This window comes from Caretta caretta, chromosome 12, assembly GCF_965140235.1.
Source record: "Caretta caretta isolate rCarCar2 chromosome 12, rCarCar1.hap1, whole genome shotgun sequence".
Classification (NCBI taxonomy): Eukaryota; Metazoa; Chordata; order Testudines; family Cheloniidae; genus Caretta; species Caretta caretta.
The window spans coordinates 2,087,656-2,112,382 of record NC_134217.1 but is presented as its reverse complement, the minus strand read 5'-3'; the positions used below and the strand labels follow the sequence as shown (position 1 = coordinate 2,112,382).

The window sequence follows — 24,727 nt, the reverse complement described above, 5'->3', positions numbered from 1 at the left end:
AGGGAAGGTTCCAGAACAATCAGGAACTTTCTGGAAACAATTAAGGTAGACAGGCTGATTAGAACATCTGCAGCCAATCAAGAAGCTGCTAGAATCAATTAAAGCAGGCTAATCAGGGCACCTGGGTTTAAAAAGGAGCTCACTTCAGTTTGTGGTGTGCATGTGAGGAGCTGGGAGCAAGAGGCACTAGGAGCTCAGAGTGAGAATGCGGACTGTTGGAGGACTGAGGTGTACAAGCATTATCAGACACTAGGAGGAAGGTCCTATGGTGAGGATAAAGGTGGTGTTGGGAGGAGGCCATGGGGAAGTAGCCCAAGGAGTTGTAGCTGTTGCACAGCTGTTCCACGAGGCACTCTAGACAGCTGCATTCCACAGAGCCCTGGGCTGGAACCTGGACTAGAGGGCAGGCCCAGATTCCCCCGAAATCCTCCCAACTCCTAGTTAGATACAGGAGAAGTTGACCTGGACTGTGGGTTCACAAAAATGGCCAAGCTGAGGGCTGCCGTGAAGCTCCAAGGCAAGCAAATCCGCCAATAAGCGCAAGACCCACCAAGGTAGAGGACGAACTTTGTCCTAGTACATATCCAGTAGGGTCCCAGGGAGATCATTTCTTGGTTCTATGTTAGTTAACCACCAAAACAAAATCAGCAAGATTAGAGTTCTGCTTTGTCTTGTAATAAAACAAAATCATTATTGATCAAGTTTACAGATGATACAGACTGGAGCAGAATGGTAAATAATGAAGAGGACAGATCAGAGGATAGAGCGATCTGGATTGCCTGTGCCCTGCTTACCAAGCTGTTTCAATTCAATACAGCCAAATCTAAAGTCATACATCTAGAAACAAAGAATACAGGTCACAGTTTCTTCAGGTATGTTAGCAACAAGAAGAAAGTCAAGGAGAGTGTGGGCCCCTTACTGAGTGAGGGAGGCAACCTAGTGACAGAGGATGTGGAAAAAGCTAATGTACTCAATGCTTTTTTTGCCTCTGTCTTCACGAACAAGGTCAGCTCCCAGACTGCTGCACTGGGCAGCACAGCATGGGGAGGAGGTGACCAGCCCTCTGTGGAGAAAGAAGTGGTTTGGGACTATTTAGAAAAGCTGGACAAGCACAAGTCCATGGGCCCGGATGTGCTGCATCCGAGAGCGCTAAACGAGTTGGCGGATGTGACTGCAGAGCCATTGGCCATTATCTTTGAAAACTCATGGCCATCGGGGGAGGTCCCGGACGACTGGAAAAAGGCTAATGTAGTGCCCATCTCTAAAAAAGGGAAGGAGCAGCATCCGGGGAACTACAGGCCAGTCAGCCGCAACTCAGTCCCTGGAAAAAATCATGGAGCAGGTCCTCAAGGAATCAATTCTGAAGCACTTAGAGGATAGGAAAGTGATCGGGAACAGTCAGCATGGATTCACCAAGGGCAAGTCATGCCTGGCTAACCTAACTGCCTTCTATGACGAGATAACTGGCTCTGTGGATGAGGGGAAAGCAGGGGACCTGTTATTCCTTGACTTTAGCAAAGCTTTTGACATGGTCTCGCACAGTATTCTTGCCAGCAAGTTAAAGTAGTATGTCCTGGATGAATGGACTATAAGGTGGATAGAAAGCTGGCTAGATCGTCGGGCTCAATGGGTAGTGATCAATGGCTCCATGTCTAGTTGGCAGCTGCTATCAAGTGGAGTGCCCCAAGAGTCGGTCCTGGGGCCGGTTTTGTTCAATATCTTCACTAATGACCTAGAGGATGGTGTGGATTGCACCCTCAGCAAGTTTGCAGATGACACTAAAGTGGGAGGAGAGGTAGATATGCTGGAGAGTAGGGATAGGATACAGAGGGCCCTAGACAACTTAGAGGATAGGGCCAAAAGAAATCTGATGAGGTTCAACAAGGACAAGTGCAGAGTCCTGCACTTAGGACGGAAGAATCCCATGCACCGCTACAGACTAGGGACCGAATGGCTCGACAGCAGTTCTGCAGAAAAGGACCTAAGGGTGACAGTGGACGAGAAGCTAGATATGAGTCAACAGTGTGCCCTTGTTGCCAAAAAGGCCAATGGCATTTTGGGATGTATAAGTAGGGGCATTGCCAGCAGATCGAGGGACATGATCGCTCCCCTCTATTCGACATTGGTGAGGCCTCATCTGGAGTACAGTGTCCAGTTTTGGGCCCCACACTACAAGAAGGATGTGGAAAAATTGGAAAGGGTCCAGTGGAGCCCAACAAAAATTATCAGGGGACTGGAACATATGACTTATGAGGAGAGGCTGAGGGAACTGGGATAGTTTAGTCTGCAGAAGAGAAGAATGAGGGGGGATTTGATAGCTGCTTTCAACTACCTGAAAGGGAGTTCCAAAGAGGATGGAGCTAGACTGTTCTCAGTGGTAGCGGATGACAGAACGAGGAGTAATGGTATCAATTTGCAGTGGGGGAGATTTAGGTTGGATATTAGGAAAAACTTTTTCACTAGGAGGGTGGTGAAACACTGGAATGCACTACCTAGGAAGGTGGTGGAATCTCCTTCCTTCGAGGTTTTTAAGGTCAGGCTTGACAAAGCTCTGGCTGGCATGATGTAGCTGGTGTTGGTCCTGCTTTGAGCAGGGGGCTGGACTAGATGACCTCCTGAGGTCCCTTCCAACCCTGATATTCTATGATTCTATGAGTTACAGAAAGGAGGTCTCTATCCTGGGAAACAGACTTCGAAAGAGACTTGGGGGTCATGGTTAATAAATCAGCTCAACATAAGCTCCTAGTGTAATACAATGACCAAAAGGGCTAATGTGATCATTGGATGTATAAACAGAGAACTTACTGAGTAGGAGTAGAGAGTTTATATTACCTCTTTCTTCCTGGTGCAACTGCTACTGGAATGGTGCATCCTGTTCTGGTGTCCACAATTTAAGAAGGATGTTGATAAATTGCCATGAGAATGATTAAAGGACTGAAAAATGTATCTTATAATGATAGACTCAGGGAGGTTAATCTATTTAGTTGATCAAAGAGAAGGTTAAGGGGTTACTTGATCACACAAGTGCCTACACAGAGGAACAAATTTGATAATAAAGAGCTCTTCAATCTAGCAGATGGAGGTATAAACAGCAACAAATGGCTTGTAGTTGAAGCTAGACATAAAATATGCTCCAGGTCAAACAGGAATTAACTCAGGGAAGTTCTTTGGACTGTAGTACGTAGGAGGTCAGTCTAGATGATCACAATGATTCCTTCTTGCCTGATAATCTATCAATTATTTTCTATATACCAGCTAACTATAACATGTGGTCATTTAAAAACCTCATTTGTAAGGATAATGGTTTTAATCAAATTATCGAACATTCAAAATATAGTGCAATTTCAACATTTTAACCTATATAATCCCTAGAAAAATTACAGTTATAACAGTTGTTGGGTGAGATCACTAAAGACAAGACAAAGTGCATAATTTCTTTTGAGTTAAATAATTCTGTTTCAAAGATGGGGTCTAGATCAGTCATCTGTGCAGAGAACACAGCAAGTACTAGGTTGCTGGTTCTGGACACTTCTAATGAAACCCCATTTTTGGCTCTAGAGGAAGCCAACTGTTATTGTGGGTTAAGCGCCTGGCCAAATGCTTATACAACCATAATATTGTTTGTTAATTTGACTACCATTTTACACTGGCATTAACCACTTTAATATAAAACTTTTAAGGGTCATTTAAGGGTCATTCAGAAATGACCAAGGGAAGTACCTAACTCCTAGTGACTTCCAATGGAAGTTGGTTGCCTAATTCCCCCAGAGGCTTTTGAAATCAAAACATATATATATATTAAAATCAAAATGTAGCCAATGTGGTCTAGGACTGAACAGGACAATTCACACTGGTATGTAGTGTATTAAATACAAATCTAAAGTCATGTTCCCCCAGTAGGAAGGTGTGGTATGACTTTTCAATTCTTAAACATTTTAAAGGGTGGTCTTTTAAAATTTTTTTTGTCAGTTTGCAAAATTTCAGATTGATAATCTACCTTATCCAATGTAAAACAAAGATTGTTTCATGCATCTACTTTGCTATTAAATATCAATAAGAGGTGTAGCATGTATGATTGTAAAAACAATCAAACTGGAATTTTATAAAACCAGGATGCCACCTGTTTGTATCATTATTCACCAAAAAATTATATAAGAGGAAGACTATGGAAATAAGTGTACAATTAAAATTCTGTGTCTTTCCCCACCACATTTAGGAGCTTTTATCTAAGATTTATAGTGCAATGATTACAACAATGCTAGACAGTCAATGTATAAAAAGGGAAATTAACTGTGCTGTGATAAGGGAGCATTCTCAAACATGCCTGGGTTGTACAAATTCTGCAACAGCTCTATTACAGAAACCAAAGAGCTGAAAATAGAAAGCATTTGGCTTTACTCTGACTGCAAAGTGTCAGCTTGTAGAGATATGTGTGATGTTGCTTCCATTTTGGAGCTATAAACTTCCAAACACAGCACAGTGCCTTGTAATGCAACACAAACTAGATGACTAATTCTTAGGGCAAGCTAAAAATAGAAGAGTTCACCATTCAGGAACCTATGGTTTGAATCACTTCAAATTTCACAGAATATCAGGGTTGGAAGGGACCTCAGAGGGTCATCTAGTCCAACCCCCTGCTCAAAGCAGGACCAATCCCCAATTTTTGCCCCAGATCCCAAATGGCCCCCTCAAGGATTGAACTCACAACCCTGGGTTTAGCAGGCCAATGCTCAAACCACTGAGCTATCCCTCCCCCGCCAAAAATTCTACCTTGGTCCCAGACCTAACTAACCAATTTTGATGCCAATAAGACACATGGATTTTACTGGGGAAGGGAACATGGAAAATGAAGTTTGTAATAGAAACTCAGTTGCAACCTTAAGTATGGCTGTTAGTACTCAGTAAAGAATGGAAGAATCCAACCTGCACAAAACACCTGGTGGAAGGTGTGACAAAGTGGGAATCTTTAATATTTTTATAATTCCTGTGTGTGCCTCACTTTTCCAATGTACTCTGCATTTCTATCGGGGGTGCAAAGGGTCAGATCCGCTCTTGGAGGCAGATTAAGAGACCTGAGGTTTCTCTCACTGAGCTGTACGGGGTGGAATGAATGGGTCATTAAACAACTGGTGGGAACCAACCCATATCAATGGATAATTCAGAAAAGCAATGGGAACCCCAATGGACAGGACAGTTGTAGTTAGCAACCAATGACCAAGAGGAAGTAGATTTCCCCCACTTTTAGACAGGAAAACTGAGCAAAGGCCCCAGGTAGAGAAAAAAGGGGCAAGGTGTCAGGTGGCTGGGACAAGGGCTGGCCTTTGGGGACAGTGGGGAGACAGAAGCTCTCCTTGGGGACTGAAAAGCAGACAGAGAAATGGATTCCATAACAGCTTGGCTGGCTGATTACACCAGTTGAGCCAGCATGGACCATGTCTTAACCTTTGTGTCTCTGTGCTAACTAAAGGACTTTTAGATTCTGTATGCTTGATGACTAATAAATTGTTCCCTTGTTTTGAAAATGCTGCTGTTGTCACTGCAAACAGTGAGAACATTGTGTCCTGAAGGGGCACAGTACAAGCCTCCCACAGGAGATTGTTTTGGCTGGATTTATTGCAGGGAGCCATGGAGAGAGAAAGGGATTGCCAAAGGCCCAATTTCAGAGTCTTGGAGGCCATGGGCCTGCCCCTATGGAACTATGGGTGTCCCTGGGATGCAGCACACTGAAAGGGGTCACTTCCAAAGGACTAGGCCATAGACCAGACCCTGTGGATCTGTGACAGGTCAGGCAGGAACTGAGGGGTTCTTAGTTTATTGTTTCTCTTTATTCTGTTCCCATCATTCCTCCTATCCAACCACTTACCACCACTCAAGTTAAACACATTTTTGCAAATACCAAATGATATCCCCAGGAACCTGCCTCCCCTCTTCTCCCTTCTCCCACCCCCGACCCTACCCCAAATGTGGAAGAGAGGACTTGGTCTATTGTCAGTTCAATCTCCCCGTAGAGAGGGCTTGTCTACACTGGTTCAGCTAACACCTTTTTTAATCTCTCTCTCTATATTAGGTTCTAAGCAGTGTTTAAACTGTGTTAATTACTAATTAGCTAACATTTTAGCATACCACTCATTTTCCGCAATCTAGAAAAGCTCTAAGGGTTCTTTAGATAGATTTGAAGTGTTTTTGCTTTGGTGGCAGAGGGGTAAGAAGAACGCACAAATATAACAAACAGATGAAGCAATCCCCTTTCTTCACCCTCACCTCTGCTATGGTGGACTTACAGACCTCTCTGGCCACGGATTCAAACTTCAGGTCTGTAGTCAGGTTCAACTTGTAGTTCCACAACAGCTAAATAAAAGAGAATGCATTATTTTGTATAGAAAGGGTTGGAAGTTTTGCACCTAGGGATGATACAAACAGATTTTTTTTGGCTTCAGACTAAAACAGAAACTGAGGCAATCTAATCTCCTTCACATACAGTTACTGTGGTTCATTATGCATGAGCTTCATTCTTCGGTCATATCTAAAACTATGCAGAAAAAGCCCATCAATTAAATTTATCACACCATTATATAGTCATCTATCTACCCTCCCACATTTTAAGCAAATGATTCCCAAAGCCAAAATTTCTACATATAATCATTAACCAAGTCATTAAAAGGAAAGGTACCATTGAATCTATTTTCTGAATCACACGATCTTTGTTTATAAGACAATGAAGACTTCCTAAGTTAACACCCGTTGAGCTTTTAGCAAAGTAATGCATTCAATTCGCTAATCTTTCTGTATAAATTGTATGGCTTAGTTGTGCAATATAGTATTCTCTATGCAGACACAGTGATGCCCTCAGCATGAACTGGATTATGCCAGAAACGTTCTAACTCCAGCCTGGCTGGAAAGAGATTCCAGTCAGCTGCTCATTCACTTCCCTCTTCAGAAGGCTATTAAAAAGATAACATCTAGGACAAATTGTGTTGTGATGGCACTCCATGAAAATTTAGGGGTTCTCTCTTCAAAAGGCTAATGGCATTTCGGCAGTACAACAGAGCTAGTTAACACCCAAACTCCTGCATGAGGGTCACTGCCCCTCCTAGGAGGGGGTCCGGGATTAGTTGATTAAATACGATCTAATTGTTTATACTGATCCAAAATGAATTTCAGTTTTAGCACATTGTGCTCTTCATAAACATGGCTGTTCCAGCTGCCCTCTGGCACCTCAGCAGTAGATCAATTTAAAAGGAAGAAATATAAGACAAGGTAACAAGAATTCAATAAATTTGGCAACAGGCCAGAGCTAGCCTGGCCTCATATCCCAGTTGCCACTACTAGCTTATTCTATTGTACTTCTCTCCAGAAGCATAGGAGTTTAAGCCACAAAATGTTTATTTCAAACAAATATTTTGTACTTGTGACAAAATAATCTATTAAGGGGTCAAGCCAATATTGTGTCAGACTTGTATTATACATCAACACTTAATAAAACAAAACCAAAAAACTAAAAAAATAATTAAGCAGCAGACGTGCTGTCATCTAAGTAGGACAACTCTGTTTAAAGTCTTCAGAAGGCAGAGGCAGCAGCATACGAAGCATTACAGATGACACAGGAACAACAGTCCTATGCATTTCTTCCCTCAACTTCAGTACTTGAAAGATCAGACATGGAGATGATGACAAGTCCTCAGGGTATTTTGGAAAAGGTGGGAGACTTGTGCTTAGGTCTTTCGGAAAAATATGAAAAAGCCAAAGGAGCCAACTGTAACGTTGCACCCCATAATGCTTTATGGAAATATGCTTACGAATGTAAATATGACATGACTGGAATATGTTTTATGCTACATATGCCATGTAACATATCTCTGCAAAGATTATGATCTACTGAATACATTCCTATTTGTATGCATGTTTCATTTTTGTATTCAAAGTTATAAGTATTGGTTATGTACTTGTTTAATTTTAAATAGCCTCAGTGAGGCAGTTGGTCAGCTTACTGAGAAAAGACTATTCTCAGTAAGTGCCCAATCAAGAAACATCTAAGCCAACAATGAACTTGGAAATGCCAATCCACATCTGAGCTTTCCAAGGAACGTGGCTTGGCTGGTAAGGAACTCAGTCATGCATGGACATCTGACTTGCCCAAGTGACTCCCAAACTTCATTTTGTAGCTGGATTCTACATTGGGGGAGAGAGAGGTGTCCACCCACAAGAGAAAGTCTATTTAAATCCCTGGGAGACCCCTCCATTTTGTCTTCAGCTTGCTCAAGAGACAGCCTCTTCACCCCAAAGATACCTGAAAGAAACTGGAACAAAGGACAGTAACCATGGGGGTGTGAGTGATTGCTGGACCCAGACCAGAAGGCGGCTAGTCTGTAAAAGAGGCTTATTGGAACACCTCTGAGGGTGAGATTTTATCTGTATTCAGCTTCTTACTGTATTAGGTTTAGACTTGCATGTTTTATTGTATTTTGCTTGGTAATTCACTTTCTTCTGTCTGCTATCACTTGGAACCACTTAAATCCTACTTTTTGTATTTAATAAAATCACTTTTTACTTATTAATTAACCCAGCATATGTATTAATACTTTGGAGGGTGGGGGGGCACTGTGCATCTCTCTCTATCAGTGTTATAGAGGATGAACAATTTATGAAACGGATTTATTTGGGGTTTGGACCCCACTGGGAGTTGGGCATCTGAGTGTTAAACATAGGAACACTACTTAAGCTGCTTTCAGTTAAGCCTGCAGTTTGTGGGATGTGGCTCACACCTGGGTCTGTGTTTGTAGCCGGCAAGTGTGTCTGGCACAACCAGGCAGGGTTCTGGAGTCCCAAGCTGGCGGGGAAGGCAGGGACAGAAGTAGACTTGGCACATCAGTTGGCAGCCCCAAGGGGGTTTCTTTGATTCAACCCATCACACCGCCATCATCTGACACTAATGCATGGGAGAAGCCCAAAGATGGGTGGTGGGAAGGACTTTAGACACATCTCCACCATGAACTGTGAAGTTAACATTAGAGGTGGAAAGAATGTACTGATACTGGAATAATAGACTTAACAGGAGACTCCCAAAAAGACTTTCCCTCAGATGGAAGCTCACAGGTCTGAGTCCCTATAAACTGGATCAAATGCTTTTGAGTGAGAATGCAACCAAAGACTGCAGACCAAGGAAATGGAGGATTGCCCACAGACATGAAGTTTGGATAAAGCCTTAACTTCCCTGGTAGGAGCCAAGGCATAACTCTGATTTGAGGGACTCTCCTGACAGAGCAGGGGGAGAGAGAACACTATCAATTATCAGAAACAAAACACATTTGATATTCAATCCCACATCCTCTGCACGCAGGGATACTTTTATGCATGACCCCTTTGGTATTTTTATCACCTGCTCTATGCAGAGGGCTGCGATGAGGGGGCCTCTTGGCACCATGTCCTCTTTTCATCACCAGTCATAATAGAATGGCTATGGGCTGTTGATCCAGACTGGGCTGTTGGAAGTGTTTTAGTTCTGACATACTAGGAGCTGGTTCCTTTTTATTTATTTATGGTGGGGGTAGGGGATGGGGAATTTGAAGTTGTTGGACCTGAAGCCTTGGTCGTAGCAGCAAGAGCCTGGGCTTTCCACAGCCTATTACATCAGGAAGAAAAAGTGCAAGCTGGAAGACTGTGGGGCAGTTGTCTGGTCTGTGCTGGCAGGGGGGCAGACTAGATGGTCAGCCTGGTCCCTTCTGGCCGTGGAATCTATGAACCTATAAGATCACGACAGGCCTGACGGATGAAGTCAACAAATACCAAGCAGGCCCTTGGAGAATGCCCCTACCATTTCAGGCAGCAAGTACTGGTCCATCATTTTGTTCTTAAAGGATATTTAAAACTCATCCACATCTGGATCTGCTTTGTTAAGAGCTCAGAAATACACTGCACAATTCTAGCCAAGACACTCAGTACTGTATAAAAACTAATCTAATTATTTTATTTAAGAATGAACACTAAACTAGCAAAGTTACCAAATTTTATTAAACTACAACAGTAAATTCAAATGTCAGCTTGGCGATCTGGAATTTTGATAATGATAAGCTGGTCATTGATAAACAAGGTAATCAGAGGAAAACCTGTCCTAGACCCAGCAGCATCTTCCAAGCTCTCTCCAAACACTATACCTTCCCATAGCTTTAGAAACAATAAACCAAACTGATTTGTGTTATTTTTCAAGCTGCCACAGCAGTTTCCATGTGAGTGGCTAAGATTTTTAGTGAATGAAGATAACTGTGTAAGACACATTTTTCTAAGGCTAAGAGCATTAAGTGCAAGAGTACAGTACTCTTCAGAATATTCCTGTGACCCAGTGAACCTCGGGTGTCAACTGGCTGATGGCACAATGAGTGCAAAGGGGCACATGGAATCCTTCAGCTAGCAGGCAATGTGACAGCATGCGTCTCATGAAAGAAGGGCCACAGCCACTCTGGCTGTAAAGCCTGGCAAGGATTTAGGGTGAGCAATACTCTACAAGACATGAATACCTTGTTAATTAAGTTGACGCTCTAGAATGCATGTTATATTATTTTATATGTAACCATTTCCAAATCTTCTACTTGCTACTTCTTGAATCGCTATGCTTTGCTAAATAACCACCACAACACCCTGCCAAACATACCTTGAAGCTTTGTTGTTTTCAATACAAACAAATCTAAGTGCTATGTGTTAAGTAGAGTAGTGATCAGAGGAGGAACTGGTAAGATGGGGATGTACTGTGTCTTTGGAAGCAGCAACTCTGTGAATACTGCGAGCTCAGTGGACGAAGGACCAGAGAGCAATACAGAAGTACACAGACAATCCAGGGAGTGTTGGGGACAACTTCCTGGTACAAGTGCTGGAAGAGCCGACTAGGGGCCGTGCTCTTCTTGATCTGCTGCTTACAAACAGGGAAAAATTGGTAGAGGAAGTAGAAGTCGGTGGCAACTGAGGCAGCAGTGACTATGAGATGGTTGAGTTCAGGATCCTAAAAAAAGGAAGAAAGGAAAGTAGCAAAATACAGACCCCGGACTTCAGAAAAGCAGACAGACTCCCTTAGGGAACTGATGAGCAGGATCCCCCGGGGGGCTAATATGAGGGAGCAAGGAGTCCAGGAGACCTGGCTGTATTTTAAAGAAGCCCTATTGAGGGCACAGGAACAAACCATCCCAAAGTGCAGAAAAGAATAGCAAATATGGCAGGCGACCAGCTTGGCTTAACGGTGAAATCTTTGGTGAGCTTAAACTCAAAAAAGGAAGCTTACAAGAAGTGGAAAGTTGGACAGATGACTAGGGAGGAGTATTCAAATATTGCGAGAGCATGCAGGGGTGTAATCAGGAAGACCAAGTCACAACTGGAGCTGCAGCTAGCAAGGGATGTGAAGGGTAACAAGAAGGGTTTCTACAGGTATGTTGGCAACAAGAAGGTGGTCAGGGAAAGTATGGGACCCTTACTGAATGGGGGAGGCAACGTAGTGAAAGATGACATGGAAAAAGCTGAGGTACACAATGCTTTTTTTTGCCTCCGTCTTCTCAGACAAGGGCAGCTCCCAGACTGCTGCACTGGGCAACACAGCATGGGGAGGAGGTGACCAGCCCTCAATAGTGAAGAACAGCTTAAGGACTATTTAGAAAAGCTGGACATGCACAAGTCCATGGATCCAGATCTAATGCATCCAAAGGTGCTGAGGGAGTTGGCTGATGTGACTGCAGATCCACTGGCCATTATCTCTAAAAATTCGTGGCCATCGGGGGAGGTCCCGGATGATTGGAAAAAGGCAAATATAGTGCCCATATTTTAAAAAGTGAAAAAAGAGAACCCGGGGAACTACAGACCAGCCAGCCTCTCTTCAGTCCTCAGCAAAATCATGGAGCAGGTCCTCAGGAAATCCATTTTGAAATACTTGGAGGAGAGGAAGGTGATTAGGAACAGTCAATATGGATTCACCAAGGGCAAGTCATGTCTGACCACCCTGATTGCCTTCTATGATGAGATATCCGGCTCTGTGGATATGGGGAAAGTGGTGGATGTGATCTATCTTGACTTTAGCAAAGCTTTTGATACGGTCTCCCACAGAATTCTTGCCAGCAAGTTAAAAAAGTATGGGCTGGATGAATGGACTATAAGGTAGATAGAAAGTTGGCTAGATTATCAGGCTCAATGGATAGTGATCAATGGCTTGATTCTAGTTGGCAGCCAGTATCAAGCGGGGTGCCCCAGGGGTCGGTCCTGGGGCCGGTTTTGTTCAACATCTTTATCAATCATCTGGATGATGGGATTAATTGCACCCTCAGCACATTCACAGATCACATTAAGATGGGGGGAGAGGTAGATATGATGGAGGGTAGGGAGAAGGTCCAGAGTGACCTAGACGAATTGGAGGATTGGGCCAAAAGAAATCTGATGAGGTTCAACAAGGACAAGTGCAGAGTCCTGCACTTAGGAAGGAAGAATCCCACGCACCGCTACAGACTAGGGACTGACTGGCTAAGCAGCAGTTCTGCAGAAAAGGACCTGGGGATTACAGTGGACAAGAAGCTGTATATGAGTCAACAGAGCGCCCTTGTTGCCAAGAAGGGCGACGGCATATTGGGCTGTATTAGTAGGAGCATTGCCAGCAGATCAAGGGAAGTGATTATCCCCCTCTATTTGGCACTGGTGAGGCCACACCTGGAGTACTGCATCCAGTTTTGGTTCCCCCACTACTAAAGGGATGTGGGCAAATTGGAAAGAATCCAGTGGAGGGCAATGATGATAATTAGGGGGCTGGGGCACATGACTTACGAGGAGAGGCTGAGGGAACTGGGATTATTTAGTCTGTAGAAGAGAACAATGAGGGGGGATTTGATAGCAGCCTTCAACTACCTGAATGGGGCTTCCAAAGAGGATGGAGCTAGACTGTTCTCAGTGGTAGCAGAAGACAGAACAAGAAGAAATGTTCTCAAGTTGCAATGGGGGAGGTCTAGGTTGGATATTAGGAAACACTACTTCACTAGGAGGGTGGTGAAGCACTGGAATGCGTTACCTAGGGAGGCGGTGAGATCTCCATCCTTAGAGGTTTTAAGGCCCGGCTTGACAAAGCCCTGGCTGGGATGATTTAGTTGGGGATTGGTCCTGCTTTGAGCAGGGGGTTGGACTTGATGACCTCCTGAGGTCTCTTCCAATCCTAATATTCTATGATTCTATGACCCTCCTGGGAGACTCTCGGGCAGCTCAAGAGTTGGAGTGTGCCTGTCGCTAACTTGCGGAGTGACAGCGGGGCCTTTATTGCCTGTGGCCAGTGGAGTTGGAAACCGATCCGCGGCAGGCAGAGACAAGGCTTGCTCACGTTAAAGGCAGAGGTGCCCACAGCCCGGGAACCGTCACAATTACCTTCTGAGCTAATTTGGCAACTCTGTGCTCTTTGTCAAGAGAAATATGTCAGTGTCTTTGATTTCTTTCTACCTTTTATGGTTCGTGAAAATCTCCATGATCCAGCTTACACAGAGGGGACCTGTTATTGAATACACCACACAATTTAAATCAGGGATTTTCAGTCTTTACCCAACTGAGGGCCATCCTAACATTCCCAGGAGTTTAAGGGCCACACTTATGCATAGGACGGAAAAGATTTTAACTACCTACACCGTTAACAAAGGTTTGGTTCATAGACTACAGCTCTCAGCATGCAATACTCCATTTTGAGCCAAAGAACTCACCTCCAGAGAGGACTGAACATTGCATACTGAGACTTGCAACCTCCATGAAAGAGGAGGTCACATTGAGAACTCTGGAAATTTTGGACACTCCTAGCTTAACCCAAGTGATCCACAGCTGAAGACTTAGAGTTAAGCATTCAGCACCTTCCTACTGCAAATCTGAATTTAGAAAGCCTAAATGAGATGGTGTGTAGTGGTAAAGAAACTGGCTCCATGTTCCCTTGCTGGGAGTCAGCCCAGGAACTCATATTGGCACAGAAAACATCACAGCTTGTGGAAAGTGTTGTTTTCTGTCTCTGCAAAATAGCCATGGGTTGCTGCAGGAAATAAGTTTCAAATGCTACAGCTAGCTAGAGAGCAAAGAAAATCAACTGATACTTACATGATTGCAGTCTGAAGAGATTTCATTGTCCGGCTGAAAGAAGAAAGAAAGAAAGAAAGGAGCTTTAGTCCAGATCTAATGTGAACTGGTTAACATATGCTAAAGCATGAGGATGTTAAATCTTCAAAATACCGCAAAAACATTAAGAATACAAATTTGCATTTTCAAAACATTTCCCAGCTTTGTGATAACCTGAAGATTGGACAGTCAGCTTTGTTAAAGGATATAAGAGCCAGTTCACAACTTTCTCATATTGCAGCTCATGTGTTCCAAATTGAAATATTAAAACATGGAAATGTCAAATTTACAGTATTTTAAAGTTACATCTGCCTCTAACCACTAAAGTCTGATTTACAGGTTAAGTTTCCCCCTCTCTAGTCTCATCTTAATTATTCAGCAATGGCTGGAACCAAAATAGATCAGTTTTAGACTGAACTAATTGAAAAGCAAGAGCCAGAATACCCTCAATTAAACCTGCCATCAAATCTTTTAGACAAGGACAGAGTTTCTTCACAGAAGGATGGAGGCTAGCACTGTAATTTCCCTAAGGTGGGCAGGGCTGATCTAATGTGTCTGGTAAGCAAAAGAATTTGCAAGGACGAGAGAGCAAACCCAGAAATCATCTCAGTTGCTTTGGTTATTTGTTTTTATGACTGTACCAAATGATCTTCAATCTCACCAGTTTAGGTTCAAATCTGCATAGGATTAGGGCTCTGTTCCTGTGTGACATTATACCTACAGGTGCTGTAAGGTCTGGACACTCACCTGAGAGATCTAGACAACTTTTTATTAAAAATACTCATCACTTAAAAAATGAAAATTTGGCTTTCCTAATACTTTGTGGTCAGTCTTCTGCTGTGTTAAACAGAATCATGCTTTCACTGGGAAAGACAGGATGGGTCAAGTGGTCTTAGGTGCCACATTATTTACAGTAACATTCTCCTGTAGAAATGTGGGTTGAGGTCCAATTCTGGGCTGCTTGTCCCAATTCTTGAGAGGGGTGAACTAGAAAAATCTAATACATCTTTTCCATCTCTAACTTACAGGATTCTTGTCTCTCTCACCAACAAAAGTTGGTCCAATAAAAGATAATTACCTCACACACCTCGTCTCTCTTAAGGATTCTGCAAGTTTTACCATGAGACCTACCCTAAACTTGTGCTACTGCTTTTGCTGGAATGTCAAAAGCAAAGCCAGAACTTAATCAAATGTTAAGATTTGTTTACTATAAATGCTGTCAACCCTTTCAAGAAAGAATAGTCTACCAATGACCTGGAAAGCTAATCAGGAACCCAAGCAGCAACCACTCGCGAACACCAATTCCCCCACCCATACATAGTAGTTCTCATTATAACCTTGCTATGTAGCTTCTGATTTCCAATCCATTCAATTCCCAGAGGTCATCTACCAGCAGTGATTGTGTTTAAAAGATGTTATTTTCATTGTGTAGGAATATTTAACTACATGCAACCTGACTGAAAGAGCACAACTGCTCCTAAGTGCCCCCAGGCACATTCAAGGCCAATTCACTCATAAGTAGCAATAGCTTAATCTAGGGAAGGTTGTGATGAGCTATAAACCAGGGTTTGAAGGATTCACACACTAATGGTAAGGGGGAAAACATGATGAGTGTGGGGGACTCAGTCATCACTTTCTGCAGAATTTAAATATCAACTAGAAATCTAGTCTTTTAAAAACATGAGTTACTGGTGGGATGAGGTAGCGTCTGATCCCAAATCTCCCTGCCAATTTGTTTACAGTCGCATTTCCCTACCTTCATAAAGGTTCTTCTCTCCCTATTGCTATGTGAGAGATCCATATGGACAGGTAAAATACATAAAGTGATACACTCAAAGCAAGCATACAAAAGGAAAATAACTCTCTAATCTTTTTATATAGTCTTAGGTATCGTAACAGTAAAAGAATTAGCCCTTATGGCTACAAAACAAGCCTTCTAAATGTGACCAATGGCAGTGCTGCCTTCCGAAGTCTGAAGAGAGATCACTTCAGCGGCTCTACATCTACACATGGCTTCCTAAGCAGCAGCCCAGCGAAATAAAAGACTGATTAGTTTCACTACTACACACTGTGCCCTGCATGGATACAAAATTTGTATCTGCATCTGGTCAAAAACAGTCTGTGGATATAAAGCGGATACCCACGGATTTACGGGGCTCTACCTACAGAGAACACTATGGGCAGAAAGCAGCAGCAAGAGAGTCGATCACAACAGTTTCATGGTGCTATTTATGAAAACTCTGAGTGACAGCAGAGGCAGGCATTGGGGCTAACCACATAGAAACTACCCAAATGACTGCGGTTTTGAGATCCCTGGATGAAAAAGGAATAGAGTAGTGAAGACACAGACCATGTGCAGAAATCAAGAAGCTCTAGGGAAAGTAGAAGGGACAGAAAGGAGGAACTTTTAAGTAAAGAGAGAGGGGTGGAGACACAGATTATTCTGACATCGCCTAAACAGACTATTAAAAATATTGAACATTCAATCAAAATTAAGGGATAGCACCTGGTAGGATTTCAACTTCTTAGCAGCTTTAAAGAGCACGGATGGCTGCCTTTTTTCAAATTTATCTAAACATTTCTCCATAGGCCCCTTCGCACTCAGCAACACTTGGTAGCATATGTGATTTCTAGAATAAGGTACTATCCTAATTCTAATTAAAGAAAAGCAATAACTCAGACTGAATACCACCCATAGTAGACAGACACAAAATAAAGTAAATGTTTTGCTTCCATGCTGCATTACAAATAATAAAACCCATGCTGAACTAGATTCATAGATTCTAAGGTCATAAGAAACGAATGTGATCATGTAATCAATTCCTGCTTAACAGGCCACAGAACTTCCCCCAAATAAGCGTGTGTTTGAACTAAAGCATATTTTTTAGAAGAATACCCAGTCTTGATTCAAAAAACAGAACTAAGGAGTCACGGCTCTAATTTCAGATTTAGGACTTAGTGTCACCATGCTGCCTCCCAGCAAAGCCTGTTCAACTAAATTCTGTACTTATTACTCTTGAGGGAATTCTGTGCCAAAAAATTAAAAATTCTGAGCACAATATTTTAAAATTCTACAAATTTTATTTGTCAATAAACAAACATGGAGGCTCCAGAATGGCAATAGGGAGCACAAGCTACTGGCTGCATGGAGGTGAGAGATGACCCAGCAGTTCTTCCCCATCCAACACGGACTGGGCAATGATGCTGCACCTGCCCCTGACCCAGCGCAAGGGCCGGGCCTACCCCAGAAAGACCCCGGGGCACTGCCCCCCCACACCAGGTGCTGGCAGGCAGGCTCAGCCCAGCAGGATTCAAGTGTGGAAGGGCTTAATGTGGGTGTGATCCAGGTGTAGGGTGAGAGGGTCCTGGGTGGGGCAAGCTGAGTGCGAGTGGCTCAGTGGGATGTCCGGGTGATCTGGATGCCCAGGGGCTTGTTGGGGGGTGCTGGGTGGGGGTCCAGGTGATTGTGACTCGGGGGGGGGAGATTTGACTGCAGGGGCTCAGCAGGGGGTGGTTTGGGTACAGGGGTGGGGGTCTGGGTGCAGTTGGCATTCAGTGGGGTGGCAGTCTGAGTGCAGGGGACTCATCAGTGTGGTCCAGGTGCACCCACCTCATCTGAGTGGGTGGGTTTGGGTGTGAGGGGTTCTGGGTGCAGCTGCCTGGTGTGGGTTCAGATGCATGGGGGTTAGGTGGACAGGGGAGCAGGAAGCTGTGGGGGGTGGGCGTGTGGAGCTTCCTGCAGCCAGGGAGGTTTCTGGGGGTGGTTCTGACCTGGACCAGGCCACTCCTTCCAGAGGAAGAGGAAGTCCTGTCTTCCTCCACCTCCAGTCAAGATGGAACTAGCAGCTGAGCCCAGCACAGGGTAGAAGCCACCAGCCAAAGCATCCCCAGCCCCCTCATCCCCTGCCATGGTGATTTACCTCTACGCTGGCTGCTCTGGGCACCCAAAACGACTGCTGTGGAGGGGGATGATTGCTCTTGTGGCTTCCCTTTTCTTCTCTGTCAGAAAGTAATTTTTCTGCAGGGAAGCAAAGAAATCTGCAGGGACCTGAATTCTCCGCACAAGTAGTGGCGCAGAATTCCTTCAGGAGTAATCTATATCATGAATTATCAAATGCCATGCAATTTCTTCTCAAGACAGATCATGAATAGTTTGTTCTATGGTACACAGGCTTGGTTAGGTGTACTGCTACCCCACAATTGGCAAGATACACAGAGCCCTCCCTAAGACATATATACAAAATAAAGCTTTATTTCATCCTTCATTTTTGGGATTCAGCATTATCTGAAAATGATCCACAGTCAGATGTGGGACTAGGAAGATAAGAATGACAACCACCCATTGTGGGTAGAGTCTGAGGACTTGGGGAGATCTAAGATTCTCTTAACCAAAAGCTGGCTGAGCTTCCTCTCCTCCTTTGTTCACTTCCAGTTTTTATGCTATTGGGAGGGGACAGGATCTCAGTCAGTTTCATAAATGCCACTATTCCCACATTCAAGATCCTTTCTTTGAGGAAGAGAAAGAATTGATGGAGCATTAGTATTATCTCTACTGGGGAAGAGTTTGTTGCATTTATCACATTGACACATTCTTTATGAGGTAAGAAAAGGAGGACTTGTGGCACCTTAGCTGTAGCTCACGAAAGCTTATGCGCAAATAAATTGGTTAGTCTCTAAGGTGCCACAAGTCCTCCTTTTCTTTTTGCGGATTCAGACTGACATGGCTGCTACTCTGAAACCTGTCTTTATGAAGTAGTAACTAAAAGTACTGTAGCTGGTACTGATGATGGTTAAATTTCAAGTGCTGGAGCACTTTGTTTTGGACTTAGATTTATATTTAATACTCCCCTTGAACCTCTCCACTGACTCCCTTCTCTCTCTCTCTTTCATCACGTTCAGGTTTGTCATCACCCTTCCAGGCTCTAGAGTAACAGCCGTGTTAGTCTGTATTCGCAAAAAGAAAAGGAGTACTTGTGGCACCTTAGAGACTAACCAATTTATTTGAGCATGAGCTTTCGTGAGCTACAGCTCACTTCATCAGATGCATACCGTGGAAACTGCAGCAGACTTTATACATACACAGAGAATATGAAACAATATTCCCTCCCCGTGGGAGGAGGTATTGTTTCATATTCTCTGTGTATGTATAAAGTCTGCTGCAGTTTCCACGGTATGCATCTGATGAAGTGAGCTGTAGCTCACGAAAGCTCATGCTCAAATAAATTGGTTAGTCTCTAAGGTGCCACAAGTACTCCTTTTCTTCTTCCAGGCTCTGCATCCCTGTTCTCTCACTATTTATCCAGCCTTGTATCTGGCAGAACAGGGACAGGAAGCAACACACTGATATCATCTGTGTTATCCCACTCATTCAGTTCTCCCACATGTGGAATGCACCTTACAAAGGGAATGTCCTTTTCAAGCCAGTAAGCCAGATCTCTCCCATCTTATGCCAGTCCCTCGAGAACCATGTGACATGAAGACTACAAGAAATTCACCAGGGAAAAATGCTAGGTTGAAGGGCAGCTGGGAATAGCGTATGTAAGCAAAGAAAGCTTGGTACTACCAACATGTGCAGATATCGATCCATCAATGCTTATGTGGTATAGCCCCTTCCCTAGATTTCGTCCATTTAGTAACCTGAAAGACAAAAACTCTTCAGGGAAAACATATGTGGAAAGCACGTACCATACTGTGGGTATTACAGCAATCTAAATACATATATAGTAAAATGATACACCAAGCTAACTGACGTCTGCTTTATATGGTCTCTAGCTCCACATTTAGTAAAAAAATAGGAAACAGATTTTACATTGTAATTTACCAGTAGGAAGCCCTTACTTGATAATTAGTGTTTTAAAAGCAAATCTGTTTGGAGGAATCACACTGCATATTATATTTGCTTAAATGCCAATAAAAAAATCACATAAGCCTAAGACAGTCAGCACACCCCCAACTCCCTTGATGCTCTGGCTATTTCATTTTTCTTAGTAAATAAAGGGAGCAACCTAAAAAAAGGAAAGCAATGCTGAAAGTCATTTAAATAAATTGGAACAATTGTTTCTACTTGGTCAGGTGTGCATTGGCCAAGAATGCCTAGCTGATGCAATACAAGTTACGTCCAAATGCCTGAGCATCAACTGCCATCCAAATGTGTATGCAACTTGTATATTGACATTTTAATTCTACATTGTAAAAGAGAACCAGAAGCAATTTTTAGTCTTAGAAACAGGTTTTGTACTATGCGAGACACTGCTTCCAATACAAAGCCATCTTGTAACTCCTGTGCTCTGCAACAAAACAGGTTTCTCTGTGTTACAAAAACCTGGGATTCCACAACCATCTCTGCTGCCCCTGCCAAACCCTTCTCCTGCCTCCTTCTAAGTTACGGATCTTTTCAGACAGGATAGCAGCAGACATATCGTCCAGACAAGACACTAAAATGAGACGCAGAGACATCAAACTGGGAAGCCAAAAGCCAAACAATATTAATACAAGAACATATTAGAGGTCTGCTTTTACAAAAGTCAGAGAAAGTCAGTTAAGGATGAAGATGTCTTGACCTGTGTTGCTGCTCCCAGGAGCTACAGTATATAGAATGAAAGGTGCTCCATGGTTTGAATGACCCACAGTATCTAAGCAGTAAGAGCAAAACTGCACTGAACCCTAGTGCTTGTTCTCCTTGTTTCTGTTACTGTGTGGTTAAGAGCAGAAATTACTTGGTGGGACCTGGTTACATGTATAAAGTAATACCAAACAGCCAGTGGCTTTGAATAAATGCTTAAAGTGCAATTTCAGTCTAAGGATGACGAAGCACAGGGATCCATATTTATTCACTTAATTATTACAAATCAAGCACATTCAGTCAACATGAATCCACCTCCTCTCCACCCCCCCACCAAAAAAACCCCCCTGCCAATTCTGCAAAGTCATGCTGAGATCGGAGTCTCAGGCAGGGTTTTCAGGTCTGTGCCTCACTACCAGTAATAGAGATTCCGCAACCCAAGTGAAAGCAGTAATTTAGTTAATCTTAAAAAGAAAAGGAGTACTTGTGGCACCTTAGAGACTAACCAATTTATTTGAGCATGAGCTTTCGTGAGCTACAGCTCACTTCATCGGATGCATTCCGTGGAAACTGCCAAGTTAATCTTGTTGATACAGAAGCAAGAATACAGCTGCAGAGCCAACAGGAGGACAAATTAGTAACTTTGTCTGTATACAGACTCTGGACTCTAAAACACACAGAAAGATGATTAGCCAGGAGACAGTCATTTCACAGAGTAGAAGCACACTAAAGATTTTTGCAGATGCTCTTTCCATGGGTGTCCAGCAGCTCCTGTATGGAAATGTAATGCTGATAGATGCCATCAACATTCTTTCTAGAGGCTGAAATTCAACAACCCACAACTCGTTAGGCACTCAAATTTTTATAATCTAAATGTATTTGGAAGATTCTGCTGAGGCAAGACGACCAGCAGTCACTAAGCTCTAGGTGTAGAAAACTAGTCCAAGGAAGAGTATGAGGCTTCTACACAAGAGAGAAGTTGGTGCACATCTGCCTCTGAGAAGTCAGAATATGTAAGAAAAATTAAAACAATGCAACTCAGCAGCTGCAGTGGAGAAAACACTGAAAGGCAGAGGCGCAGGCACATGCTTTGGTATGGGGAAGAGCAACATTAGTACCATGCCTGGGACTGCAATCTAGCTCGTCCCCTCAGAAGAGCTGAGGTTATGAGTACACGCTTGTCAGCTACCTCAGATTGAGAGGCTGAGAGTCTGCAGACAAGAAGTTGCATGGTAGAAACTGTAAGAAGCCAGTGGAGCTATAGCTTGCTTTTCATTCAGATCTGACTAACAAGGCAGTGCGTATACACAGGTCTGAAATAACTTTAGCAGCTGAAAAATGTATCAGACTAAGTTTGGATGTTGCTGGATCCAGTCACTGTAAAATACATCCATCCTTCCCTGACTGTGTAGGGCCAGGGGAAAAAAGCAAAAGCTTGGACTAAAAAAATTAGGGTGCAGAAATATTCATTTCATAATTTATCTACATTTACTCTCTCAGAACAATAATAGAAGTTTACAAACCAAGACACAAACTATTCACTGCAATGTTCTACCTAGGTACTTATATGGCCCCACAAACTCCATAGCATCTGAGTGCAGGAGAAGCAGTCAGACTAGTTTACAGGGTTCTCTCTGTTGTGTTTGTGAGATATACAAGTGGGTGTGTAGTGCACGCAAGCCAAGTTAAAAAATGAGTTTAATATTTAGATGTGAAAGTGGCAAGCTACATGGTCACCAGGGGTGAAAGTAACTTAAAGGACTTACTGGTACGCCCGAGTCCTGAGCGGGGGCGTGGCCTCAACTGGAAGGGGCGTGACCTCCACCAGAAGAGGTGGGGTCTTTAAATCAAGATTTAAAGGGCCCGGGACTCCAGCAGTGGCGGAGCTCCAGCAGTGATTTAAAAGGCTGGGGCTCCCCGCAGCGACTGGAGCCCTGACCCCTCCAGGGAAGCGATCCGGTCCGGTACACCGTACCAGCTTACTTTCACCTCTGATGGTCATGCTTTTCTCTTGTGAAAGTATATTCCACTGCCTAGGTCCAGCTCCTATGGAAGTTCTATTTCCTACACTCACAAGTCTCTCCTACTGGTTGACAGTGTAATTTATTCTAATATTCTGGGCAGATGGAAGTGACCTTTTGTTGCGATGGCTTTTTGGGCATCCAATGACAGCAAGAAGACCCCAAAGCTCCAGACAGGCAAGATGGAGTGTGGACGCCCAGGTCAGCTGGGAGTAATAGAAGGGGAATGTTCTTTGAAGTGCAGCCCTTCTGCATGTATTATTCCAATCTTGCCTGCATTCAGTTTTAACTAGCAGATAGCTCAGGAGTGCTAGTTTTGGCTAGGCACTGAGAAAGGTAGGAGACAGAGTTGCATGTTTGACATAAAGGAAATGTCAATCTGGGTATCATCTGCACTCAACTCATTATGCCTCACCATCTCTACCAATGGCTTCATATAGACACTGAATATCATGAGAAGACTGAGCCTCACAGGCTACTGCAAGTAGCCTTTGGAGGTGGAGGAACAGTGCCCAGCCCACAGTGACCCTCTGAGTTAGGTCTATGGGGAAGAACCTAGCCATTTCAGGGCATTTCTGTTTACGCTGCAGATCCCTAGAGTGAGATGAGAGTATTTGGTGATCTATGGTATCAAATGCCACAGAAAAGTTAATAGAAAACTTACGACATTTTAGTCACCTGTCAAGAAAAGTGACTCACTCCATATGAGTGGGCAAGTAGAATTGTGCAGGGCTAACTTAGGCCATGAAAATTGAAAAAATTAGGAACAGAGATTAGCTGCATTTCAGGGCACTCCTACACAGTACATTTCAATGGCCTAAAATGGATCTGCCTCTTGTAACAGTGCTCACAAACTCTACTGGCTGTCTAGGAGGATAATCAGTTCAGAATACCTCCCCTACAAAAAGCAAGCAAGCCACTTTTGTTCTTTAAAGGAAAATTCCAGTTTAATATCAGAGAAACGAATAGGTATTTACACAAAAATTCATAGGTTGATGCAATTGTAGTGAACGTGATCAGATCTTGGACCTCTGTACGTTCAATATGGGACCAGTGACAAAAAGTACTGCTAGACCAAGTGATTTAAAGGTATTTTGAACTCTCAGCATTAGAAGGATGTCTACATCAAGAAAAATTATTCCATGATGATTTAGAGCAATCATTTTAGCTGTAGTCAGTCATGTATCAAACGTACTGCCAGTAAGCAGCCCAGCAGGAAGAAAATTGGAGGGAAGCCCAGCAGTAGGAGTAGCAAGTCACTAATGGCGGACTTGAGTCGAGCTCCCTCTCCTACTTCCAACTTGCGCTAGCATTCTATGCTGTCAAGTTTCTGCTCCTTAAAAACTAGGATTCTGGTTCCCTCTGCATCCCCTCCCAGCCCATGCTTTAATTAGGGTGGATAAAAATATATTTTTAATTAAAAATTGATTTTTTTGCCTTGCCAGTTTTTTTATTTCACACAAATATGTTTATTTTTAAAAAATAAACCTATTTAAAATTAAATTTGAAATTAACAACCTAAGTTAAGGCCTAAACAATCTATTTAAAATCATTTATATCCAAAAACTAAGCAATGTGTGTTTACTGCCAAGTTTTAAGAAAGTTAAACCACTAAATTGATAGACACTGGCTAAGCACCTGGAGTCAAGAGTTTGTTGAAGTGCTAAACCAGCTTTTGACAACACTAGCCTCTTCAACTGGTTTAGTGTAAATATTTCAACATTTCAGTGTAAACTAGTTCCGTTCAATGTTCATTCAAAGTTAAGAAATCAATTGGGAGTTGAAAAAGCAGGAAAGCTCGTTTTCCTCATCCAATCTATGAATAAAAACTAGGTATGAAAGGATGAGATCTACTAGTTTTAAAATCTTGAAAGATGTGGTGACCAGAAACAAATCAATTCAATTTATTAATTACCAATAACACTTCATTTGTTTAATAAATTGGTTTGAAATGCAGAACATGTTTTGATAATTTTTGTATGTATCCAGCACTTAAGATAGTTTAACAAAACATTAAAATGTTGGTTTTGTGCACTTTTATCTG

General features: G+C 43.0%; 1 protein-coding gene across 1 annotated transcript in view; it reads right to left on the bottom strand.

The window, feature by feature from the left end:
* Positions 1 to 24,727, bottom strand: part of GLG1 (golgi glycoprotein 1) — a 174,872-nt gene that overhangs the window by 82,230 nt on the left and 67,915 nt on the right. The window contains exons 2-3 of the mRNA XM_048870553.2: positions 14,083 to 14,115; positions 6,262 to 6,348 (exon numbers count right to left, since the gene is read on the bottom strand). Of these exons, the coding sequence (XP_048726510.1) occupies positions 6,262 to 6,348; positions 14,083 to 14,115 (120 nt within the window). The remainder of the gene's footprint in view (positions 1 to 6,261; positions 6,349 to 14,082; positions 14,116 to 24,727) is intronic.